This window comes from Squalius cephalus (assembly GCF_949319135.1).
Source record: "Squalius cephalus genome assembly, chromosome: 18".
NCBI lineage: Eukaryota > Metazoa > Chordata > Actinopteri > Cypriniformes > Leuciscidae > Squalius > Squalius cephalus.
Window position 1 is genome coordinate 6535858 of NC_137139.1, and position 20944 is coordinate 6556801.

Genomic DNA, 20944 nt, shown 5'->3' on the forward strand with positions numbered 1-20944 from the left:
AAAAACTGCATGTATAGAAACAGCAGTAAAATATGATAAAAATCGCTGAAAAAGTTTGATGACTTTGCCCTAAAATAAGGTTTAAAACGCCTTTTCCCCCACAGGTTATACTTTTACTATGCATGCGCAAGGGTTCACGTTCACGACACCAAACTTCATTTACGTCTCTATCCAGAATGCGCGTGTTGTGCCAAGCACTTAAACAATTATATGTATTTAAATGTCTGAAACCTAAAATAAACATTATGTGGTTAAAACACTGAACAGTTGTGATATAGCCTATGACCAGCGCTGAGCGCGTCCGTCTTTGGCTCAGCGCAAAAGCACAGGTTGAATATGGCAGTCATGTCACTGTACATTCGCTCCTTAGTGGTCAGCTGCTGACTGTTAAAAGCAGATGATTGGCTTTCCAGCGGGAGGGGCGGGACATGTGCATACAACCGCCATCTTTGCCGTTACGGGTTTTCCTTATATAGTTGGATTGAGGAAGTGGCATGTCTCATATAAATAGTCTCTGATGTAGTCTATCACAGTGCCATCCGTTTAGTTACCAAAGCCCCATACACTACCCACCACTGCGACCTGTATTCTCTCGCTACACACTCGTCGCCGAACCCACTGGCTCCAGGTCATCTATAAGTGTTTATGAGGTAAATCCCCGCCTTATCTCAGCTCGCTGGTCACCATAGCAACACCCACCGGTATAGCACGCGCTCCAGCAGGGATATTTCACTGGCCATCCCCAAAGCCAACACCTCCTCTGGCCGCCGCTCCTTCCAGTTCTCCAGTTCTCTGCTGCCGATGACTGGAACGAACGGCAACAATCCTGGAAGCGAGAGGTTTAAGCATCAGCCGTCAAAGCTGCTCATCAATCACTGCACCTGTCTATTGCCCGCCCGACTATTTCATCCCCTTATTTATTTTTTTACTTCCGCTTATTTTGCACTCCAGTATCTCTATTTGCACATCATCATTTGCATATTCCATCATTCCAGTGTTTATGCTAATCTGAAATTTGATTCGCCACTATGGCCTATTTATTGTCCTATCTTCCCGACCTTACTGCATTTTGCACTACATTTACGTTTATATAGATTTTCTCATGTGTTATTGACTGTACGATTGTTTATTTCTCATGTGTAACTCTGTGCTGTTGTTTATGTCGCACTGCTTTGCTTTGTCTTGGCCAGGTCGCAGTTGTAAATGAGAACTTGTCCTCAACTGACTATAAAGATGAAATGATAAAAAAACTGACCATCGCATAGAATATGATTAATATGAATGTCTTCATGAGTCAGCCGTCAACAACAGGCCTAAACCAGCCACTGTACCCGCACAAAAACACACATGCCAAAGTATCATCTAATTATTGTTATCAACAAAATCTTTGAAAATATCGAGATATCGTTTTTTTTGTCAATATTGCAACACCTGTACAGTATTTACATTTTTTCAGGTCTTAAAATGGTCTTAAATGTCACTGTTATAACCCTGTTGTGAATGTCCAGAGTTCAGCGTTTCACTCCACATGTGTTCATTCCCACAGGCGGGAGTGAAGGGCACGCTGGGAAGACTGGTCGGCGTTTTTGAGGTGAGCATTTTCTGATGGTAAACAACAGTCAAGAAAGAAACTGTCAATGGTGTCGAGAACAAAGTCGTAATGTTTTGAGAATAATCTCATAGAAGGCATTTTACAAGAATAAAAGTTTTGAGATTAGTAGTAATATTTAGTGACGTTTTTGAAGTAAAAATGATGATAATAATGTTGCAGCATTATAGATTTTTATTTTAATTAGATATCGATAATGGAAATAATCAACAACAGATTTGATTATCGATTAATCCTGTCTGTGTGTTTAGAAAGTGATTTTCGTTCCCACACCTGCGCATTACTTTTTAAATGAATTTTTGCATAGACAAAACCATTATGGACTTTATGTTCAAAGTTCTCCGCAAAATATCCTGCAGTTTTTTGTCATGATCCATAAATGTATATAATTGTGAATTGGAAAAAAAAATCTTATGCTGCTGGTTTTGTTTGTAACTCTTATTTATATTAATTTAAACAACACAAAATATCTCTCAAACTGACATTTATACATGTGGCTGAACATGCGAGACTGGTTATGGTGCATTATATACTCAAGTGTGAATGTAGACCATGAAATATGGCAAATTTGTAGAAAATATGCTTCAACTTCACGGATTGGCTCCAAGCTAAATTAAACTTACACATTATAAATTAAGCAAAACTGTGATGTTTATACATCAACATTTTCAGTAGATACTCTTATAAAAAAAATAAGACTCTTACTGATAAAAAAATAAGCACTCTTCTGTCCAAGTTGGCTGAAATGACTTGAAATGCTACCCTGTCCCCCTAATTTTGAATGCTGCCAAAAAATTACAATTCTACAATATTCTTTACAGCTCAAAATCAGCTTAAATTATAACACAAAGTATGTTTGCCGTCGAGTCTGAGAGGAATAACATTAGTAACGGTTACCTCAAGCGGTTAAAACAATGTGACAAAAACACAAGCAAACCTGACCCAAATGTTTTATGTCGCAATTGTTAATATCTATTTCCATTAGTTTATATCCAGCTGGTCACTTTTACGCATTCATTAGCCGGCGACGTTTAATATTTAAAGCTAGTGACGTAATTGCTTTCTCAACATTGATATGTTCATGCAGCCGACAGAAACATAACATTCGATTTAGTTTTTTTTTTTTTATCTCTATAATACATAGTTATTTTGATTAGATAATCATCATGTGTTGTAAAGTGAGAGACTGTACATGCAATATAGGTCTACATTTATGTAAGTTTAATGGCCATCTTTAAGCATGACTCTTTGAATTTATATGAAATGGTAACACTTCACAATTAGATTCAATGTTTAGCATTAACTAAGGTTAATACATGTAGAAGTATTATTCATTGTTAGTTTAATTTCAAAATGTACTAATACATTTTAATATTTATTTTTGATCTGTTATTACCTTAGTTAATGTACTATGAACTAACATGAATGATAAAGGTACAATTGTATTGCTCAAATCTTAATACATGCAGTAAAAACGTATATTGCATAATGCATATAGTTCATGAAAGCTTGCTAATACATCCTTGTTAACAAATGGGACTTGCAAAGTGTTACCTATGAAATATACATATGTTTCTAGGTTATAGCTAAAGAAACACACATTTGTAATATTACCTGTAATACCTGTAATATTTTAATGTTTAAATTATTTAAATCAACTTCTCATTTTAATATATTTATATATGTATTTCATTTAGCACATTTCAGTTCAGCACTGTTTTACTTGGAGTGTTATGTTTGTTTTTAATCCAGTATCCATCGGTTGAATAATCGGTTATCGGCATGTGCGGTCAAACCTAAATATCGGTATCGGTAAAGTCCACTATCGGTCGACCTCTTTAACACAGCGCATATTTACTCATCGGTATCATCCCTGTCACTATCATAGCCATCATCCCATGTGGGTCTTTCCTCTGTTTCCTGTGAAACATTTGCACAATTTTGGCACCGACATAAATCAGTACAAGACAGTCTTGCAGACACACAGGAACACCTTCCAGTCTCACATCTGCTAGTGGACTGCCTGCAACACACTTTCAGGGGCAGGACTTCGAGGTGCCATCCATTGCCGACGGGTGAAGGGCCACACATTATACCTTTCAGAGGATGTCTCATGATGGCTGCTTGGTAGTTTGCCCTTTTGCAGTGTTGGTACTTGTCGGGGGACATGGATAGTTCTGGCAAAGCTGACGACGCCATGCAGAATGCTTTGTATCTTGCATCGTTCACATTTTCGGCAGATGACTGGCCATTCGGGGGGCACACGTGCAAAGTAGCTCAAAGGTAGACTGGTCATGGTTAAAACTGCTACCCAGATTTGTAAACGCAGTCAGATATTCCTCTTTCTCACAAGCAACAGAAAATGCCTTTCTTTTGCCTTTGCCATAAAAGGCACTTGTAGAGTCACAACCTGAGAAGGGATGGATCCCAATAAGTGCCAAACAGACACTTGTGCCAAGAGCTGACGACACCTTAGCTAAGTCAATGATCCTTGTTTTTGTTGCCAACCCCCGTGAAAAAATACAACCTACATGGCAAATCTGGCTGCAGACTTAAAGGGGTACTCCACCTCTGGAAAGATGAATGTGTATTTAAAATAGGTCATTTATGTAGAAGAAATGTGAAATTATTTTTGAATTTGGAGCTTTCTAGACTGAGAAAATCCAGAAAATTAATTTTTGGCTTATGTGGATGAAAGACAACAACTCCCAGAATGCACTTGCTTTGCTGCCCTAGGAGGCCACGCCTACCGGTTAGAGAGCAGTTTAAAACAACAAGGCTAAGCTACTAGTGAGTCTCCGTGACGAGTTTGCCCGGGATTTCGAGATCACCCATAATGTCCGGGATTCGGCTTTTACGTCTACAGTCGCCATTCATCATGTTTACTGTGGCGAGCAGGACGAGACTGAGGGGCGCGGGAGAACGGCGCGAGGCCGGTGGCATGATTACTGAGACGCAGCGGTCTCGTGTCTCTCACGGAGGAGCGGGAATCTTCTTAGCAATGTTAAAACGCACATCAACCGATCACTTGTTTAGCGTTCATGTAAACACTATATTCAGATTCACCAATCGAAATGAATTCAGTTAGATTGAAACAAGAGGTGAGCATGTAAACAATGAATGGCGACTGCAGAAAGCAAAAGCTGAATCCCGGACATTTTGGACGATCTCGACGGCCGGACATGTCCGGGAAAAAGAGGATGGTAACCCCTACTTACTCAGCTTTCTCCACAGAACAAGAGCCTGCTAGCTTAGCTTCCAAAAAAAGTTGGCTGACACTATTTGTACATTCTGTGAGTGAGATCCCCCTATGGGCGGGTTGAAGACATGCGGGACAGCTCCTCCTACTGGCTGTAGTCTTTAGCCTCTGGCCAAAAAATCCTCCGATGACGCAAAATGACGATTTTTGCATCATCGGAGGATTTTTTTCCAGACAAAAAATACATAAATCTCTCCTCTCAGGGGGACGTGACGGAGGGAAGCACGGTAATTCGAAAATACTACAGGTTTTCTACTAATACAAAGCTTAATGCTAAATCCTGAAGTATCCCTTTAAAGCAATCACTGCCACATCAGCATCAGGGCTCTGATGACTACAGTTAGGTGTTCCTGTGCTGCATGTTGTGCATGTAAAAACACCCTGGTGTCACATTCCTCATGATCACATGTCAGATCTTCAACAGCACTGAGAGTTTGTAAACCCTCCATTAGTCATGCAGTAACACAGGTCTCCATGTGCTATGTACAAGCAAGGGGTAACGTAACATTCTCATTTTCCACTAGATATTTTCCTCCACATCTCATCAGCAACCTCGATGTTGGCACGCTGTGCATCAGCTGACCACTGAGGAGCGAATGACGTGACACCACTGCCAGACTCAAACTGTGCTATGGCTGGCGCTGAGCCAAAGACGGACGCGCTCATATATCACAACTATTCAGTGTTTTTACCCACATAATGTTTATTTTAGGTTTCAGACATTTAAATACGTATATACTTTATAGCAAAACAATACGTTTATAGTTTGTAAAATACACAATGGTGTCTATGGAGGCAGCAATAACAATCCACTCAAATATATTTGGATATTCATGTTTTATTCATATCAGATACACAGTGTATTACTCTATTCTTCGCCGAGTTCACCGGCCACTTACTTTAATGTATTTCGGGAGGAACTGATGAATTAATAAATCCAACAGACAGGAATCTCTGAACTGCGGCCCAAACAAACATGGCGGCGCCCATCTCCCGCTACAGATCAAGATAATTTATAAAGGGTTTTAAAACGACAAAACAAACTCACTTACACGTATTTGAGAATCGGAATAGAAGTTTGTTAATATTTAGAAATAAAAGCGCTACATCTGTCATTAGGGCTGTCACTTTTGAGAAAAATCAAATTCGAACGGATATCGAATATCAAGAAATGTATTCGAATATATTCGAATATCTACGAGTAAAATGTAAAATGAAGTTAACGAACAACCTCGATCCATCAGGAAACGCCACATGGTCGCTGAATTTCACTGCGCTTCATGAAGAGTTTTTCTTTTGCGTGAAGAAGCCGTTCGCCGGAGATGTGTTAAAGGGTTAGTTCACCCAAAAATGAAAATTCTATCAGTAATTACTCACCCTCATGTTGTTCCAACCGCGTAAGACCTTCGTTCATCTTCGGAACACAAATTAAGATATTTTTGATGAAAAATGAGCCAAGTCTGAATCCTCCATAGGCTGCTATGTGACCGAAACTTGCTGGCCCAGAAAAGTTATTAAAGAGGTCGTTAATATAGTCCAAGTGACTCCAGTGGCTCGATCTTAAGTTTATAAAGCGACGAGAATACTTTTTGTGCGCAAAAACAAACAAAAATAACGACTTTATTCCACTTTTCATTTCCTTCTCTCTGGGCCTCGTAGTGTTTTTGCGCTGCGCGTCTGTGTACACGTCATCACGCATCACACACATGATCAGCGTCGGCCAATAGTGAGCCTACGTGGTGACGTGTACACAGACGCGCTGCGCAAAAACACTACGCGAATCAACTAGACTTTATTTAAATAATTTAAGACTGCTCTTATGAGGACACTCGACAAAACGGACATTTGGCATAATTTGTGTGTTGTGGTTTGTTCAAGCCCGAAAGAGAACTCGATACTGACACGCGTCTTTTCTGTGGGTCGTGTGTGTGTGTGTGTGTGTGTAATAGGCAGGAATTACAGCGCGGACTCATTTGTCTTGTCGTTATCTTCCATTTTCAAAACAAGCTGGCTATTGGCTATTATTCGCTTGATTTGGTCACGGGCCTACGCTACAATACGTTTAGAGCGGCCGCTACTGGATGAGATGGCAAACAATAAAATAAAAAGCAAACGGTCTAATCATAGACTGTAAAAAATGCGCAAAACATGGCACTTTAAAAACCGGATAGTTTATTTATAGTTCGGTTTCGGATATTTCACGTCATGTTCGAATGCATATTCGAATATCGAATAAAAAGTGACAGCCCTATCTGTCATACAGCGCTATTTTGGCTGTGGTGAATCACGTGCCAAGCATGAACATGGAGGGTATCGGCTCAATACCGTGATGCCTGTCAGCCATCGCGATGGACGATGGCATCGCCTAGTGGCCCAACTCTACAATAAATCCATAAGAGCTGATTTGTTTGTTTTAGCAAGTGAACCATCAGCACTGGCTAAAGGATATGACACAGTTCCCAAGGAGTGAGACAGAATTTCCCGCAGGTCTGTCTTTCTACTTTGACCTATGACGAGCAATCTGGAGAATAGTTTCTTGTCGGCACGTAGCATCACTTCTGTGCCTGCTGCAGATTTCTTCTTTGTCTTTGCTTGGTCACTGAAGGTCTTCAGTGTTTGTGTTTTGATGGGAGCAAATATGTCAACTGATGGTGATAACAGTCTTTGGTCCGTAAACTCTTTGACAGCATTTCCTCCCTTTCCCGGAGCTCAGAGCAAATCCCTCGTGATTTCTTCAGCTGCTGCTGTCCCAGAGCTAAGACACACAATGCCATCTTGGTGTGTGTCAAAAGGATTCAGCATGGACTCTAGAGTGGAAATTATTCTGGTCACAGCCTTTTCATCAGCATGGATTCGTGTGCTGTCAAGGTCTTTTCGTTTGCTTATATGGGGAGATTCACCTGCCATTGCCTCACATTGTCTTGCTATGGCAGCTCTTTCATGTTGTGACGATATCCAGTGATACACTGCAGCTCGATTCTGTGTTAACACCCTTCGTCTTGGAATCTCTGTTGCATGTTTGCTCAATGGCCTGATCACAAGCAATCGAGAGAAACCCATGGACACTTTGACGTTGGACGTCCACTGGCCTTTAACACTGAGCTCACTGTGGCAAGAAGGATGTGTGAGGGGCAAATTGACCATTTCGGTAACACTTTATAATAACTGCACGCTATTAATCATTAGTTAAGCATTAGTAAACAGTTAATTCATCATTTATAAAGCATTAATAGACATTAATAAGCAGTTCATAAATACAGCTATAAATGCTTTGTTTTTGATTTATAAGCATATCTATAATGTGTTTAATAATTGTATTTTCATACTTTATTAATGATCAATTTATCATTTCTAAATGAAGTATTGCATTATTTATGAACCAGTTATTTAGGAGTTGTCAGTGGTTCATAAGATCACTTAGAAAGTGTAAGTAAATAATTAATAAATTTACTAATAAAACTGTTTAAATACATATTATTCAGACATATAGTAATAGTTACTTAGTGTGTTAGTAAATGCTTTATTAACATGCATTTCTACTGTAATTCAGGGTTAATTCAGGTAGTTATAAAGCAGTTAGTAGTGGTCAGTGAACTATTTCTGTGAGCTCATCTAAAGTGAGGACTAGTTATGCCTTGAAAAGCATTTATAAAGGAGATTTAAAGGCTGTTAATATTTCTATGTTCTGTATGACTGTGTTGTGTTTGTTTCCTTTTTCTGTTTAGAAGATAACTGAGTCTTTACATCTCCTTTATAAATGATTTACAAGGCATAACTAGTCCTCACTTTAGATGAGCTCACAAAATATTTTAACCGACCACTACTAACTGCTTTATAACGGCCTGAATTAACTACATTTACTTACACTTTCTAAGTGATCTTATGAACCAATGACAACACCTAGTTTGTAAATAATGGTAAATAATGTAACTGGTTCGTAAATAATGCTACACTTAATTTAGAAATTATAAATTGATCATTAATAAAGTATGAAAATACAATTATTAAACACATTATAGATATGCTTATAAATCAAGAATAAAGCATTTATAACTGTATTTATTAACTGCTTATTAATGTCTATTAATGCTTTATAAATGATGAATCAACTGTTTAGTAATGCTTAACTAATGATTAATAGCGTGCAGTTATTATAAAGTGTTACCACCATTTCCATCCAGTATGAAATGCCTAGCATAATTTACACGCAAAGATCGTATGCTAAAAAACCATGCCATCATCAAGCGCACTGTTGACAGGTGAAGCTGCCAGTCCGATTATCTGTACTAGTGCTGTCAAAGTACCGGGACTTCGGTACCAAGTTGGTACTGAAAATGTGACGATACCAGCATTTCTGTAGTACCGGGTATATTCGGTACCCACTAATAGGAGCTGCTTTCAGTCGCCTCCGTGTTTTTATCTAAGCGCAGGGCTCCAGACTAACTTTTTTACTTGGAGAACTGTCTTTAGCCGATATATACACGATATATAGTGTCTGTGTATATTAAACTGCAAAAAGACTATTTAAATATTAACCCTGCATGTTCTGCTTGTCTGTGTGAATGAATGGCGCAGACGCGTGGTTTCATTTACCTCGCACACACACACACACACACACACACACACACACTGAAGCACGAGTGATGCTCACACTGTTTTCAGTCTCTGCTGCCTCACGATATGATGACATGATGAAATTCATCTCCAGAGCCACTCTGAGAGTCACTTCATGAGCATTTTACCGTTTCATTTGAGAAAAAACTATCGTCATATCATACACACACAGAAACTCAAAGGTCTTCACGGCAACCCGTCAACATAAAAGTTCGGTTTAACTTGAAGAAATTGACAGAAAAAATTAGGCTACTGTACAGTAGATTTAGCTACGTCTCAATGGGATTTTTTTTTTTTTATAAGCAATATTTACCTTTAAACAGCATGTAGCCTTAAATGCTTATGTATTATTTACTTATGATTACGGTCATAAATAAAGTCATTGAATTGAATGTAATATTTTTTTCAAATAGTTAAATAAAATAGAAAAATAGTTCCAACAGATTTTGCTGTGGTACCGAATTGGTTCCGAGAACCGTAAAATTTTAGTGGTATCGGTACTGACTGCTGGAATTTTGGTATCGTGACATCCCTAATCTTTACCATGTTGATGTATGAACTCCAGAAGGCAAACGTTGGGTTTTCTGCACTTCTTCCTTTAACAAAGTCTTCATACTTTGAACACATTTTGTCAAATTTCTTATTTGCACACAAAACATCCATTGTTCTGTCTGGGAATGCACATTTAATCTCATTGATGACATCCATACACTCATCTCTCTCTCTGGTGGCAGAGAGTCTAAGAGGGTGAGAAGTCTCAGACTATCTTACAGAAGTTTGTGTGCCCTCATGCTGTGATTGTAATGATGACCGCTGATCACTCCATTGATGGATCCTGGGGCAACAACTCCGGACTCAATGAGTATGTCCTGCAGTCCTGCATCTCCAAACCTTTTTCCTAGACTGCTCAGGTAGTGTGACATTCACTATACGCTGAGTAAAGTCGTCATCTTTCCAGCGGATTTGCTGAGCTTTGGCATGTATAGCTTGGTCAAAAACTAACTATATGGTCCAGTTCAATCTGATCAGCAATTTGGACACTTCGCTTCAGAATTGTGTTTGCTGTTGACATCTCTGTCGGTGAAGCCTCAATGGCTGGAAGATAATGCAGTGCTGACTTTTGCAGAGTGCCATCACCTTGAAGCAATGTATGGAAACTTGGGGTGTGCTTGAATATTCGATCTGTAATTATTATTCGAAAAATAAAATTCTATTCGAATTTTCCTATGTTGCTTTGCTGGTCGTAATTGCAGTGAATCCATGATAAATCCCAAGCACTAACTCACAGTTATAATTCAATCCACTGGGTGACGCTGTGGGGCGTTAACAAGTGGATTGTGTTTGATCACAATGTCGTCGTTTGCCTCGCGAAGTGGAATTACTTGGATGAATATTATCTAACTAAATGATCTTAAACAATGGAATTACTTTTGATCAAATTAATGAATCTGCGTTATCATAATATCATCACCACAATGAGAAATCACAGAAACCGCAGTCGACTGAGGAAGGAAAGACACCGGTCCATCACTGCAAGCACGACTGCAGGTAAAGCACAGCTGTAGCGTGACTGATCAGAGATGATGACTTCTGATAGCAGAATTATTTTGAGACATGTGCTTCCTTTAAGTTTCGTTGAGGGAGACAGATTGAGATTTAAGAAGAGAAACGCAAAGTGCTGTTAGAAACTTCCCTTCACACTGTTATCTGTGTCTCTGAAGCGTCTGTCAGCGGCAGCGCAGCCCGTTTCCTCACTCGAGCACGTGGATCTAGGCTAATTGCTTTTCTGAACATGAAACGATATAAACACGATAACCATATGCTGACTGACTCGAGAGTGTGTGTACGTTCTGTACAATAAGTGGCGCTTTTAACGTTTTTTTTTCCGTTCGCGCTGCTTGAGCTTAAATGCTTTTGTCCTTTATATTTTTTGTTCACACATTGTTTGTTTTCAACTAAAATAAAATCTTAAGATATATTGTAAGCTTGTTGTGTATATTGTCTAATCGTAAATTGGTTCTAGACTGACAACCGTGTCCCATGATGCACAATGTCCTAGTCTATTTAGAAGTGACACAATTTGTGATGAACCAGTTAAATGGCGAACCGTTGATGATTTAGGGGTCTTCCTCCGGCCCTTAGATGCAAGAAACACAGTGTCTTGACAGATAGATATCACTTTTAGGTTCAAATCATCTGGAATATCAACTTAATGGGCCAGTGTTGGTTTCTCAGTTGCACCAATAATCCAGGAAATCAGATTGTACAGTTCAATTGGCATGACAGGTTTTGGCGTGGGTGGCCACGGGCACGTCATACCGGGAGAGTCACGTAGAGGCGTCTTTAATATTAATGCCGCACTGTAAAGTGTCCTTGTGTCCTCTGCAGTTTTGCTGGAGGCCTTTGAAGTTTGTGTTTGTGAACCAGCTTTTGCACTAGCCCTGTTTTCACCGTCACTTTGGCTCGTTACCTCAGTTGACTCTGTTGTCTGCCTGTCTATCAGCTTATCTGCAGACAATGTCTCAACAAAAACCATCTCACTGATGTTGTGCTTCTTGAAACCCCAGCTGGGGGAAATCCCAGGCCAGCCTCCTCTTCAGTTTATCCTGCCTGAATCAAAAAGATAGAGTGAAAGATGATCACAATGGTATAAATGAAGATATATTCACACTGAATACACTGTTAACAGATTCTACATGTTATAAAATATGATTATGATTATTATGAATTCCATTTTTTCATGAAAAAAAATCTTGGAGCCCGAATATTTTTATGAGCCCGAATATTTTTTAAATATTTTACCTTCATTTTACCAGGAAGTCTCATTGAGATCAAAAATCTCTTTTACAAGAGAGACCTGGCCAAGGTAGCAGCCATACATAAACACAACATAGTAAAAAAAATACTATATACATACAATATGGACATCTATGGACTTTACAAAAACATCTATGGACTTTACAAAGACACTCGTGGTATTTAAATTACTTGTAGTTTGAAGCATCAAGATCTTCATGTTTTTTTCACCAGATTTAAAAAGATCCTTCCTGGTGTACGGTCTATAACAGGACTTGTGGTCTCGCACCTCCAGAGACACTCTGTCTTTGTCTCGAATATGCACAAGAATGCTAGTGTCTTCCTTTATCTCAGCAGCTTTCAGCCACTGACCTGTAAATAAAAAAAATGTAAAAAAATTAAACGAAAAAAAAAAAAAGCCATTAAGCAAAAACTGTTAATAGTTGAACAATATTGAGTGTTCTGGCTGTAGCGGTATGCAAAACAATGCAAATCTGACTCTGACTGTAAAATAAACATTAAATAAATTATGTAATTGAAAGTTAGCCATGGTACCCAGCATAAGGGCATAAAACTTCAAGTTCAAACGTGTGTGTGTGTGTGTGTGTGTGTGTGTGTGTGTGTGTGTGTGTGTGTGTGTGTGTTGTTTTTACCTACCTGCTGACATTTCTGGCTGTGAAAGATGGTCCATCTGGCGTTTGCCTCCCACAGTAAAGTACTTGTCCGTTTTCTTACAAATTATTAGGCTAGTCTGACAAGCCAGACCCACATCAAGATATTGGGTCTGGGAACACACCGTTGGCAAGGCTCAATCCGAGGGGCGGGATAAACGCTTGTCTTTCAGATTCCCTCTGCACACAATAGGATAGCACTACAACCAACCAGAGCAACGAAGAAGGTGACGTAGTCAGAGCGGCAAAACTCCAAACACATCTTCCTTTTTTAACCTGTTAAGCTTCACCAGTGCGTGGGCGCACTGAAGCGTTTTTTTATTTATATAGTTCAAAGTTACTATCAGATTTAATGTTATACCTTGACAAACTATACATCATTAACCCTCATAAGGTCTTCGTTTCCTGTTTACAAATCTGGTCTTTGGGGTCTATATGACCCCAACAATTGATAGAGAAATTGGACAAAAAATATACATTTTTAATTATACAAATAATATATGTTTTTTTTTGTTTACTTCTCATCTATTCATTAATGCTGTGTTTTGGGGGATATGAAGTACTTTTTTACCTATTTACTGCAAAATTCCTCAACTACACCATTAGCATACATATGAAATATAGTTTTTTTATGAAAAAAACACATTAATGATGATCAAATTTAACTATGAGTTGTTTCTGGATATTGATCTAGGTGTTAGATGCATAATTCTGCCATCTGCTGGTTAGATGTTTTTTTGTAGCTAATATAGTTTTAGCCACAAAGTGTAATTACCATATACTTCCAGCAGAGGCCCCATAGAGATCCATTCATTTTTCTGGATGTGACTTAATGCTCTTATAATAGCTTTTTTATGAATTACATATTTAAACATTGACAAAATACTGATTTAATGTATTTTAAAAAGTTTAGAATTTTTTTTGTTGTTGTTTGAGGTCTTTTGAAGTGTCTTATTATTGCAATAATTCTATATATATTTGCAATAATATCGTTATTGTTTGTCTCTCTGTGTGTATTTGATCTGTGTGTAGTCATGTTCTTTCCACGTTGCATTTGTGCTCTCATACCATACCTTCATTTATGTGTGAATTTTTTTAGATTTATGCAGAAATTATTGATTTTATTTCACAATTTCAGTAAAAATGCTCTCTATTGCAGTCACACCCTTTCTCTGTCTATGTGTGCATTTGTGTCTGTGTCTGTGTGGGCGCATATGTGTGTGTGATAATGTTCATTCCACATTACATTAGTGCTCTAGTACCAGGCCTTCATTTATGTGTGAGAATTTTCAGATTTATGCTGGAATTATTGATTTTATTTGTCAATTTCTATAAAAATGCTTTCTTTTGGAGTCAGACCTGTGTGTGTGTTTGTGTGCGCGAACATGTGTGTGTGCAAGTGGTCATGTTTGTTCCACATTTCATTTGTGCTCTAGTACCAGGACTTCATTGTGGTATTGAAATTTTCAGATTTATTCTGGATTTATATATTTTTTTTGACAAATGAAAAATAAAAAACATTTTTTCTTCGATTTTCCCATTCATTTCAATGTGGGGTCATATTGACCCCAAGGGACAGATTTGTGACTTTTTTTTTTACATACCTTTAGAACGACCGAATCAAGCCCAGTTTTTTTCTGTGTGTATAGATAGATAATGTAGGAAAAGTCACCAAATTTTATTCCACTGAGATGAAGGGAACCATTTTTTTTTATTAAAGAAAAGTCGCTTGGGGTCATATAGACCCCAAGGACCAATTGAGGGTTAAAAAGATATAATACTCAAGTTTCAGTATTTGACCACTATTGTATTCTGAGAAACTTATAGTGACAGTTATGTCTTAATTTGTGTCAGGAGTTATGAAATGAAAAAATGAGTCGATACCTTTAATATGAATTATGCATGTCAGCCGCTTTCATTCATAAAAAACTCCCGTGCTGTCGTCATGACAGCGATACACAAAACAACGTCCTTCAGGGCTTTTAGCTCAAAAAATGTGCAAACTTGGAGAAATATTGATATATTCTCATAGATTCACGTCATATTTCTAAAGACTGGAATAATATTTATTGAATTTATACCCAAATGCGTCGATGTAATCATTATGATCGCTTCTTACTGAGATGTGCAGTGTTTTCAATTCATACCAATAGCCTGAGGGCGCTATATGCACAAAAAATAATCCATATATGGGACATGAAGAAGAGCCATAATCATGTGACATTCCAGGACGTCACTGCTACACACAAAGCTACAGAGATCCCGCTGTAATATGCATGTTTTGAAGACAATAAACATGTTTGCTATGATATTTGATTTGCCTGTGTTCTTCAAGCCATGCCAGGTATTTTCATAATAATAGATTATATTTATAATGTAATTCTAATCGATATAGACTTTATCATCGTGCATAAAACTATAAATAATGTTTTCTGTCTGATTTTTTTTTATCTGAAGCCAAATTATATCACAGAAGATTATTTAAAACACTCGATTGCATTATGAAGTAAGTTTGGAGCACAAACATGGTTTTAATCTCATAAATGGTCGTGTATTGATGGTGTGCTAAGCTAACATGCTAGCTAGCCCAGGTGCACCTGCCACCAGGGGTTATTCTTTTATGAATTTTGTTCTAAATAAGAATGCTTACTGATATGTTTTAGTGCATTTGACCACTATTTAGTGCACTTCAAATGTGAAGTGAGAACTTTGATAAAAGAAATTAGGGATTGAAACCCTGTGAATAGCCAGTCGTTAGTAACTATAATGCAGACAAAAGAAATGCATATTTCGAGCCATAACCAGTCTGGAGAGGTGTGAATGTGTGCAGGGGGAGACTGAGACTGAATGGGGCTCGTTTGCACCACAAAACAATAGAGACAAAAGACTGAATGGATGCTTAGAAGACGACTAAACATCAGTAGCATTTTTAGAGTAGCCTAATCAAAATAAAGTCATGACATGATCTTGAAAAACATTTAACTAAATACAGAGTTTTAGACTTATTATCTTCATATTTTAAATATAACATGGTCAGACATGTGGCTTTAGCTGTAGTGCATTTCTAGATTGCTCCAGTGCCAACTTCAATTTTATTTTCATTAATATGTTTCATAAAAAAAAAATTCTAATAACTTTACAAAACTTTGAAGCTATTTAAAAAAAAAAAATCATTATGACAATAATTAATTCTACATTTACAATAAACTACCAGGTGTCAGCTTTCAAATGAGATCATACTTGTGCTTTTAGTGCAAAGGGTTCATGAACTGTATCTGTTTCAGTTTGGGTATGTCATTTCTGGGGATTTTTCAAAAGTGGGGTTGCAGCTTAACAGGTTAAGAATGACTTCAGTGCCGTTCTTTGTTCTTTTCTCAAAGAAAAGCTTAACTCCAAGTCCTCCAGAGTCACGGCCAAAGCCGATTGGAAAGACCGCTGTTCGCCAGCAGCAGCTCTTCTTTGTTTTCAAGTAGCAGGGAATTCACGCAGAGCCGTCTCAACTCTGCCGTCATTATGTAAAGCCTGCCCACCGACTCTATGCACGATGTTATTGACCTGACTAGAGTTTGGTTTTTCCAGCTCACAAGCCAACGGAGAGAGACCCTGCCTTCAAATTACACTTGCTGCCGCTAGGGTGCGTCTAGATTTCTAGGCTAGCACAAGGCATGAAGCACAGGACCAGCTCAAGCTACTGGCCTTGATCTTGATCTTCAGGACGCTGTGTCGCCGTTTCTCGGCCGCATCCAATCGCTTTTTGTCAATGAAACGCCTGTAGCAAGTGGAGTGAAACCCAGCGTCTCCGTCAACATTGTCAAACTCAATTTCTAGACAATGTTTGTATGTTCCTGCTATTCTCTGATTCTCACCTTGCAAGCCAAGCCACCGTTTGTGTCTGAATGTATCCCACCGTGTGCGTGTAAAATCCTTTGTTTCTTCTTTCTTTATGGACGTGAGATGCATGTAGCATTGTTTAACATACTTTTGAAGGAGCTCTGGCCGATATCTACTCGATATTAACAAGGGCGCAGACATCTTGGACTAATGTTTACATGTCATCCCAAAAAAGCGGCCACCCTATTGGTCTAGCGGGAAGCACGTGACGATTGTTCCGCGACGCCTCATCGCTGATGATCAAACTATGATTACGCGAGAACTATTGCCAACTTTAAACAGTAATAAAAAAATAAACTGCAGGATTACACATGGAGAACTTTTATTTTCTCGCCCCAAAACAATAGATCTTTTTATTAGAATGAAAATAATTTAGTGCCCCATAAATGGGAACGGGATTAAACGTAAAGCGCCTTCACCTTACGGCCTATGTGTAGTTAACATCTGAGAGACGTGCTCAGCTCCGATTTAATGCTCAGATCTGATTTCTTTGTGTAGAAAGTCACACAGTTATTTCTACTCTGACAAATATTTCTTGTTAGACATTAAATGTAGGTTTCAAATTCTACACGTAAAACAAGCACTAGTATTTATATGATGGCAGTAACTGTAAAAGTGCTATTGTAATCGAGTATAAACGTAATATGATAACTGTGTTTCGATCGATATGTGTGCTCCTCGTTAACATTTAGTCTAGCTTTTGTTTTGTTTATCAGTTTTTATTTAGTTATTTAAAGTCCTGCTTTAAATCGGTAAGCAATTAGTAATTGATTTTTTTGGTTTTGAATGTATAGTTTTTGTAACACCTTTTTTACACGATGTATAGCATGGCCTACATTCATACATTCACTATACTTTCATTGCCTTCAAACTGCACATTGTTTGAAGGACATCATTGGGCAGGATGTGGCATAAAAAAAATTGAATGAATTTTTGTTTTTAAATTAAAATGTTAGGTTTCTTTTAATAATATGTAATTATTGTTTTTTTTTTCATCTGATTAATTAAACAATTAATGACCTGATTAATTGATTATCAAACATTAGTTGAAACCCTCATTTTAATTTGTCGCTAAAACACTTTTACATTTATTAGGCGGTAACTTGTGCTGAAATGAGTTGTTTTTCTTCACAGAACCGAGACCGAAAGCACAGAACGTACGTCTATGTTCTCATCGTAACTGAGGTTATGGAGGACTGGGAGGACTCCATGAATATTGGTAAGGTTTTGAGAAAAGAAAGTAGGTTAGCTTGTGCCACAGTTATGATGTGTTTACTGAATCACCATATAATTATGAGCTCTGGTTAGTAGAAAACCAAAAATCTGTTCTTGTTTGTCAAAACCGTAGTTATATAATTTAGTTAGAAAGTGGCAGCAACCTTATTTAGGTTGAGTTTAGATTAGTGCTGTCAACTTTAAAGGATTAGTTCACTTTAGAATTAAAATTTCCTGATAGTTTACTCACCCCTGCGTCATCCCAGATGTTCATGTCTTTCTTTCTTCCGTCGAAAAGAAGGTTTTTGAGGAAAACATTCCAGGATTTTTCTCCATATAGTGACTTCAATGGAGTTCAACTGGTTGAAGGTCCAGATGTGAGTTTCAGTGCAGCTTCAAAGTGTCGACACGATCCCAGACGAGGAATAAGAGTCTTATCTAGATAAACCAGCGGCCATTTTGTAAAAAAATAAACATTTATATACTTTTTAACCACAAATGCTCGTCTTGCACCAGCTGTGACACATTACGTGATCATGTTGAAAGGTCAGGCGTGATGTAGGCAGAATAACCAACCCAGTGTTTACAAAGCGAACGTGAAAAGACTAAGACAAATGCTATTTACTAAAAAAGCTAAAACAACATTGAAGTTGGAGGAGAAAATGAGATGGAGTTTTTCGGCCTACATTTGTGAACCGGAACACGCGTGATCTTTCAGCGTGATCACGTAATGTGTGTCGCATCACAGCTGGTGCAAGACGAGCATTTGTGGTTAAAAAGTATATAAATGTTTATTTTTATATAAAATGACAGATGATTTCACTAGATAAGACTCTTATTCCTCGTCTGGATCGTGTCGAGACTTTGAAGCTGCACTGAAACTCACATTTGGACCCGTTGAACCCCATTGAAGTCACTATATGGAGAAAAATCCTGGAAACGTTTTCCTCAAAAACCTTCATTTCTTTTCGACTGAAGAAAGACAGACATGAACATCTTGGATGAGCAAATTATCAGGAAATTTTAATTCTAAAGTGAACAAATCCTTTAACGCATGTGATTAATTTTTTCCAGCTTAACGCATCAAAAATATTTAACGCAATTAATGCAGCATCCGTTTTTTCTGTCATCCTTTGCCTAGCGTTACATTACATGATCACGTTCTTCTTCATGCAAATGCTTTTAAACTATTCAAGCGCGACAAGACAGAGAACGTCCTGACACACACACACAACGCACAGAAAGACGCGCGCCAGAATCAAGTTCTCTTTTGCGCTTGAACAATAGCACATAATTATGCCAAAATGCCCGTTTTCTCGAGTATCCTCTTAAATAAAGTCTTAAATAAAGTAACATAAAGAGAAAATGGGACGCGTGTGAGATCCGCGTCTCTGTCAGCAGGTCTTAAAGGGACAGCAGCCACTAATGCTGTCTGTCATTAATGCTAATCAAAGAACAAAGCAAACAGAGAAAATGACTCGCTGCTCTTCACTAAAGAACTTTTGTAGCTTTAATAAGGATTAATCTAAGTATAATTTATAGTTTATGTAGTGCAGACTGTTTGATAACTTTATTCAATTTCTGTATTCTCTACCTGTTAGGTTGGAAGGGCACAGGTAAATATGACATTTATTATGGGTTTATATGAGGATTGTTTGAAATTTACTTAAATTAAAAGTTGTTATATTTTTGTAAAGTCTAATAAATGTAAAAACAGAAAAGAAAAAAAGATCACTTACACTTGTAATGTTGAATGGCTATAATTAATAATGAAAAATAATTTCCATGAGACATCAATAGCTGTATTAATATCAGTGAGACTGGCCTTCATTCATAAAGCGATGCCATTAATCAAGTAGTTAATGTATTTATGTTGTTTCTACATTAATTTGGAGATTAACTGTGAAATGATTACATTATTAAATGTATTAAAAACTTGTTTTTAATCGTGATTAATCCCAGAAAAAATGTGTGATTAATCTAGTTATTTTTTTTAATCGATTGACAGCACTAATTTAGATATAACTGTTTGCAATTTAGTTTTTGCCAATGTTACCTGGTGCGCATGCTTTATTTATTCATTGATACATTTTTGCGGTGACATGCATTGCCGTAGAAACACATTAGTGACCATGAACGGCTCTGAGCACAGTAGTGGAGCGGCTAAGTGCTTATGTTTGGCAGAATCGTTCAGTTTATGATACAAGCGTGAAAATTGGCATGAGCAGTCTCCATGGGTCACTTAACAAGAAAATTGTCCGAGCCACTTGAAATTTCAAGATGGCGGCCATTTTTCAAGATGGCCGACACCTTAGTGGAGCAGTTAAGTGATATAGTGGTTTATTTGGTGATACAAGCATGAAAATTGGCATGAGCAGTCTCTGTGGGTCACTTGACAATAAGCCACCTACAGCTACTCGAAATTTCAAGATGGCGGCCATTTTTCAAGATGGCCACCACCTTAGTGGAGCAATTAGGCTTAAGAAATCATTTAGTTGGTGATACAAGCATGAAAATTGCCATGAGCCTAATTGCTCCACTAAGGTGGTGGCCATCTTGAAATTTCAAGTAGCTGTGGGTGGCTTATTGTCTAGTGACCATCAGAGACTGCTGATGCCAATTTTCATGTTTGTATCACCAAATAAACCACTATATCACTTAACTGCTCCACTAAGGTGTCGGCCATATTGAAAAATGAAAAATCTTGAAATTTCAAGTGGCTCGGACAATTTTCTTGTCAAGTGACCCATGGAGACTGCTCATGCCAATTTTCACGCTTGTATCATAAACTGAACGATTATATCACTAAGCCGCTCCACTACAGTCTCAAAGTCGTCGTCTCATTCCAGACACAACGTGAATGCAGAATGTGTGTTGTGTTTTGTTCAC

At 37.9% G+C, this 20944-nt stretch overlaps 1 protein-coding gene and 1 long non-coding RNA gene across 3 annotated transcripts in view; one reads left to right on the forward strand and one right to left on the reverse strand.

Annotated features, from left to right (window-relative positions):
- The window catches only part of nudt3a (nudix (nucleoside diphosphate linked moiety X)-type motif 3a), a 32111-nt gene that overhangs the window by 7774 nt on the left and 3393 nt on the right, over window positions 1-20944 (forward strand). The window contains exons 3-5 of one of the 2 annotated variants that reach the window (XM_079848509.1): window positions 1547-1591; window positions 17975-18059; window positions 19657-19671. In XM_079848509.1, the coding sequence (XP_079704635.1) occupies window positions 1547-1591; window positions 17975-18059; window positions 19657-19671 (145 nt within the window). The remainder of the gene's footprint in view (window positions 1-1546; window positions 1592-17974; window positions 18060-19656; window positions 19672-20944) is intronic. The other variant, XM_079848510.1, reaches the window with a different exon arrangement.
- LOC307145410 lies at window positions 19902-20943 on the reverse strand. Its single transcript, XR_013818953.1, has 2 exons — window positions 20878-20943; window positions 19902-20195 (listed from the first exon to the last, which is right to left on the reverse strand). It is a non-coding gene; the product is annotated as an uncharacterized lncRNA (long non-coding RNA).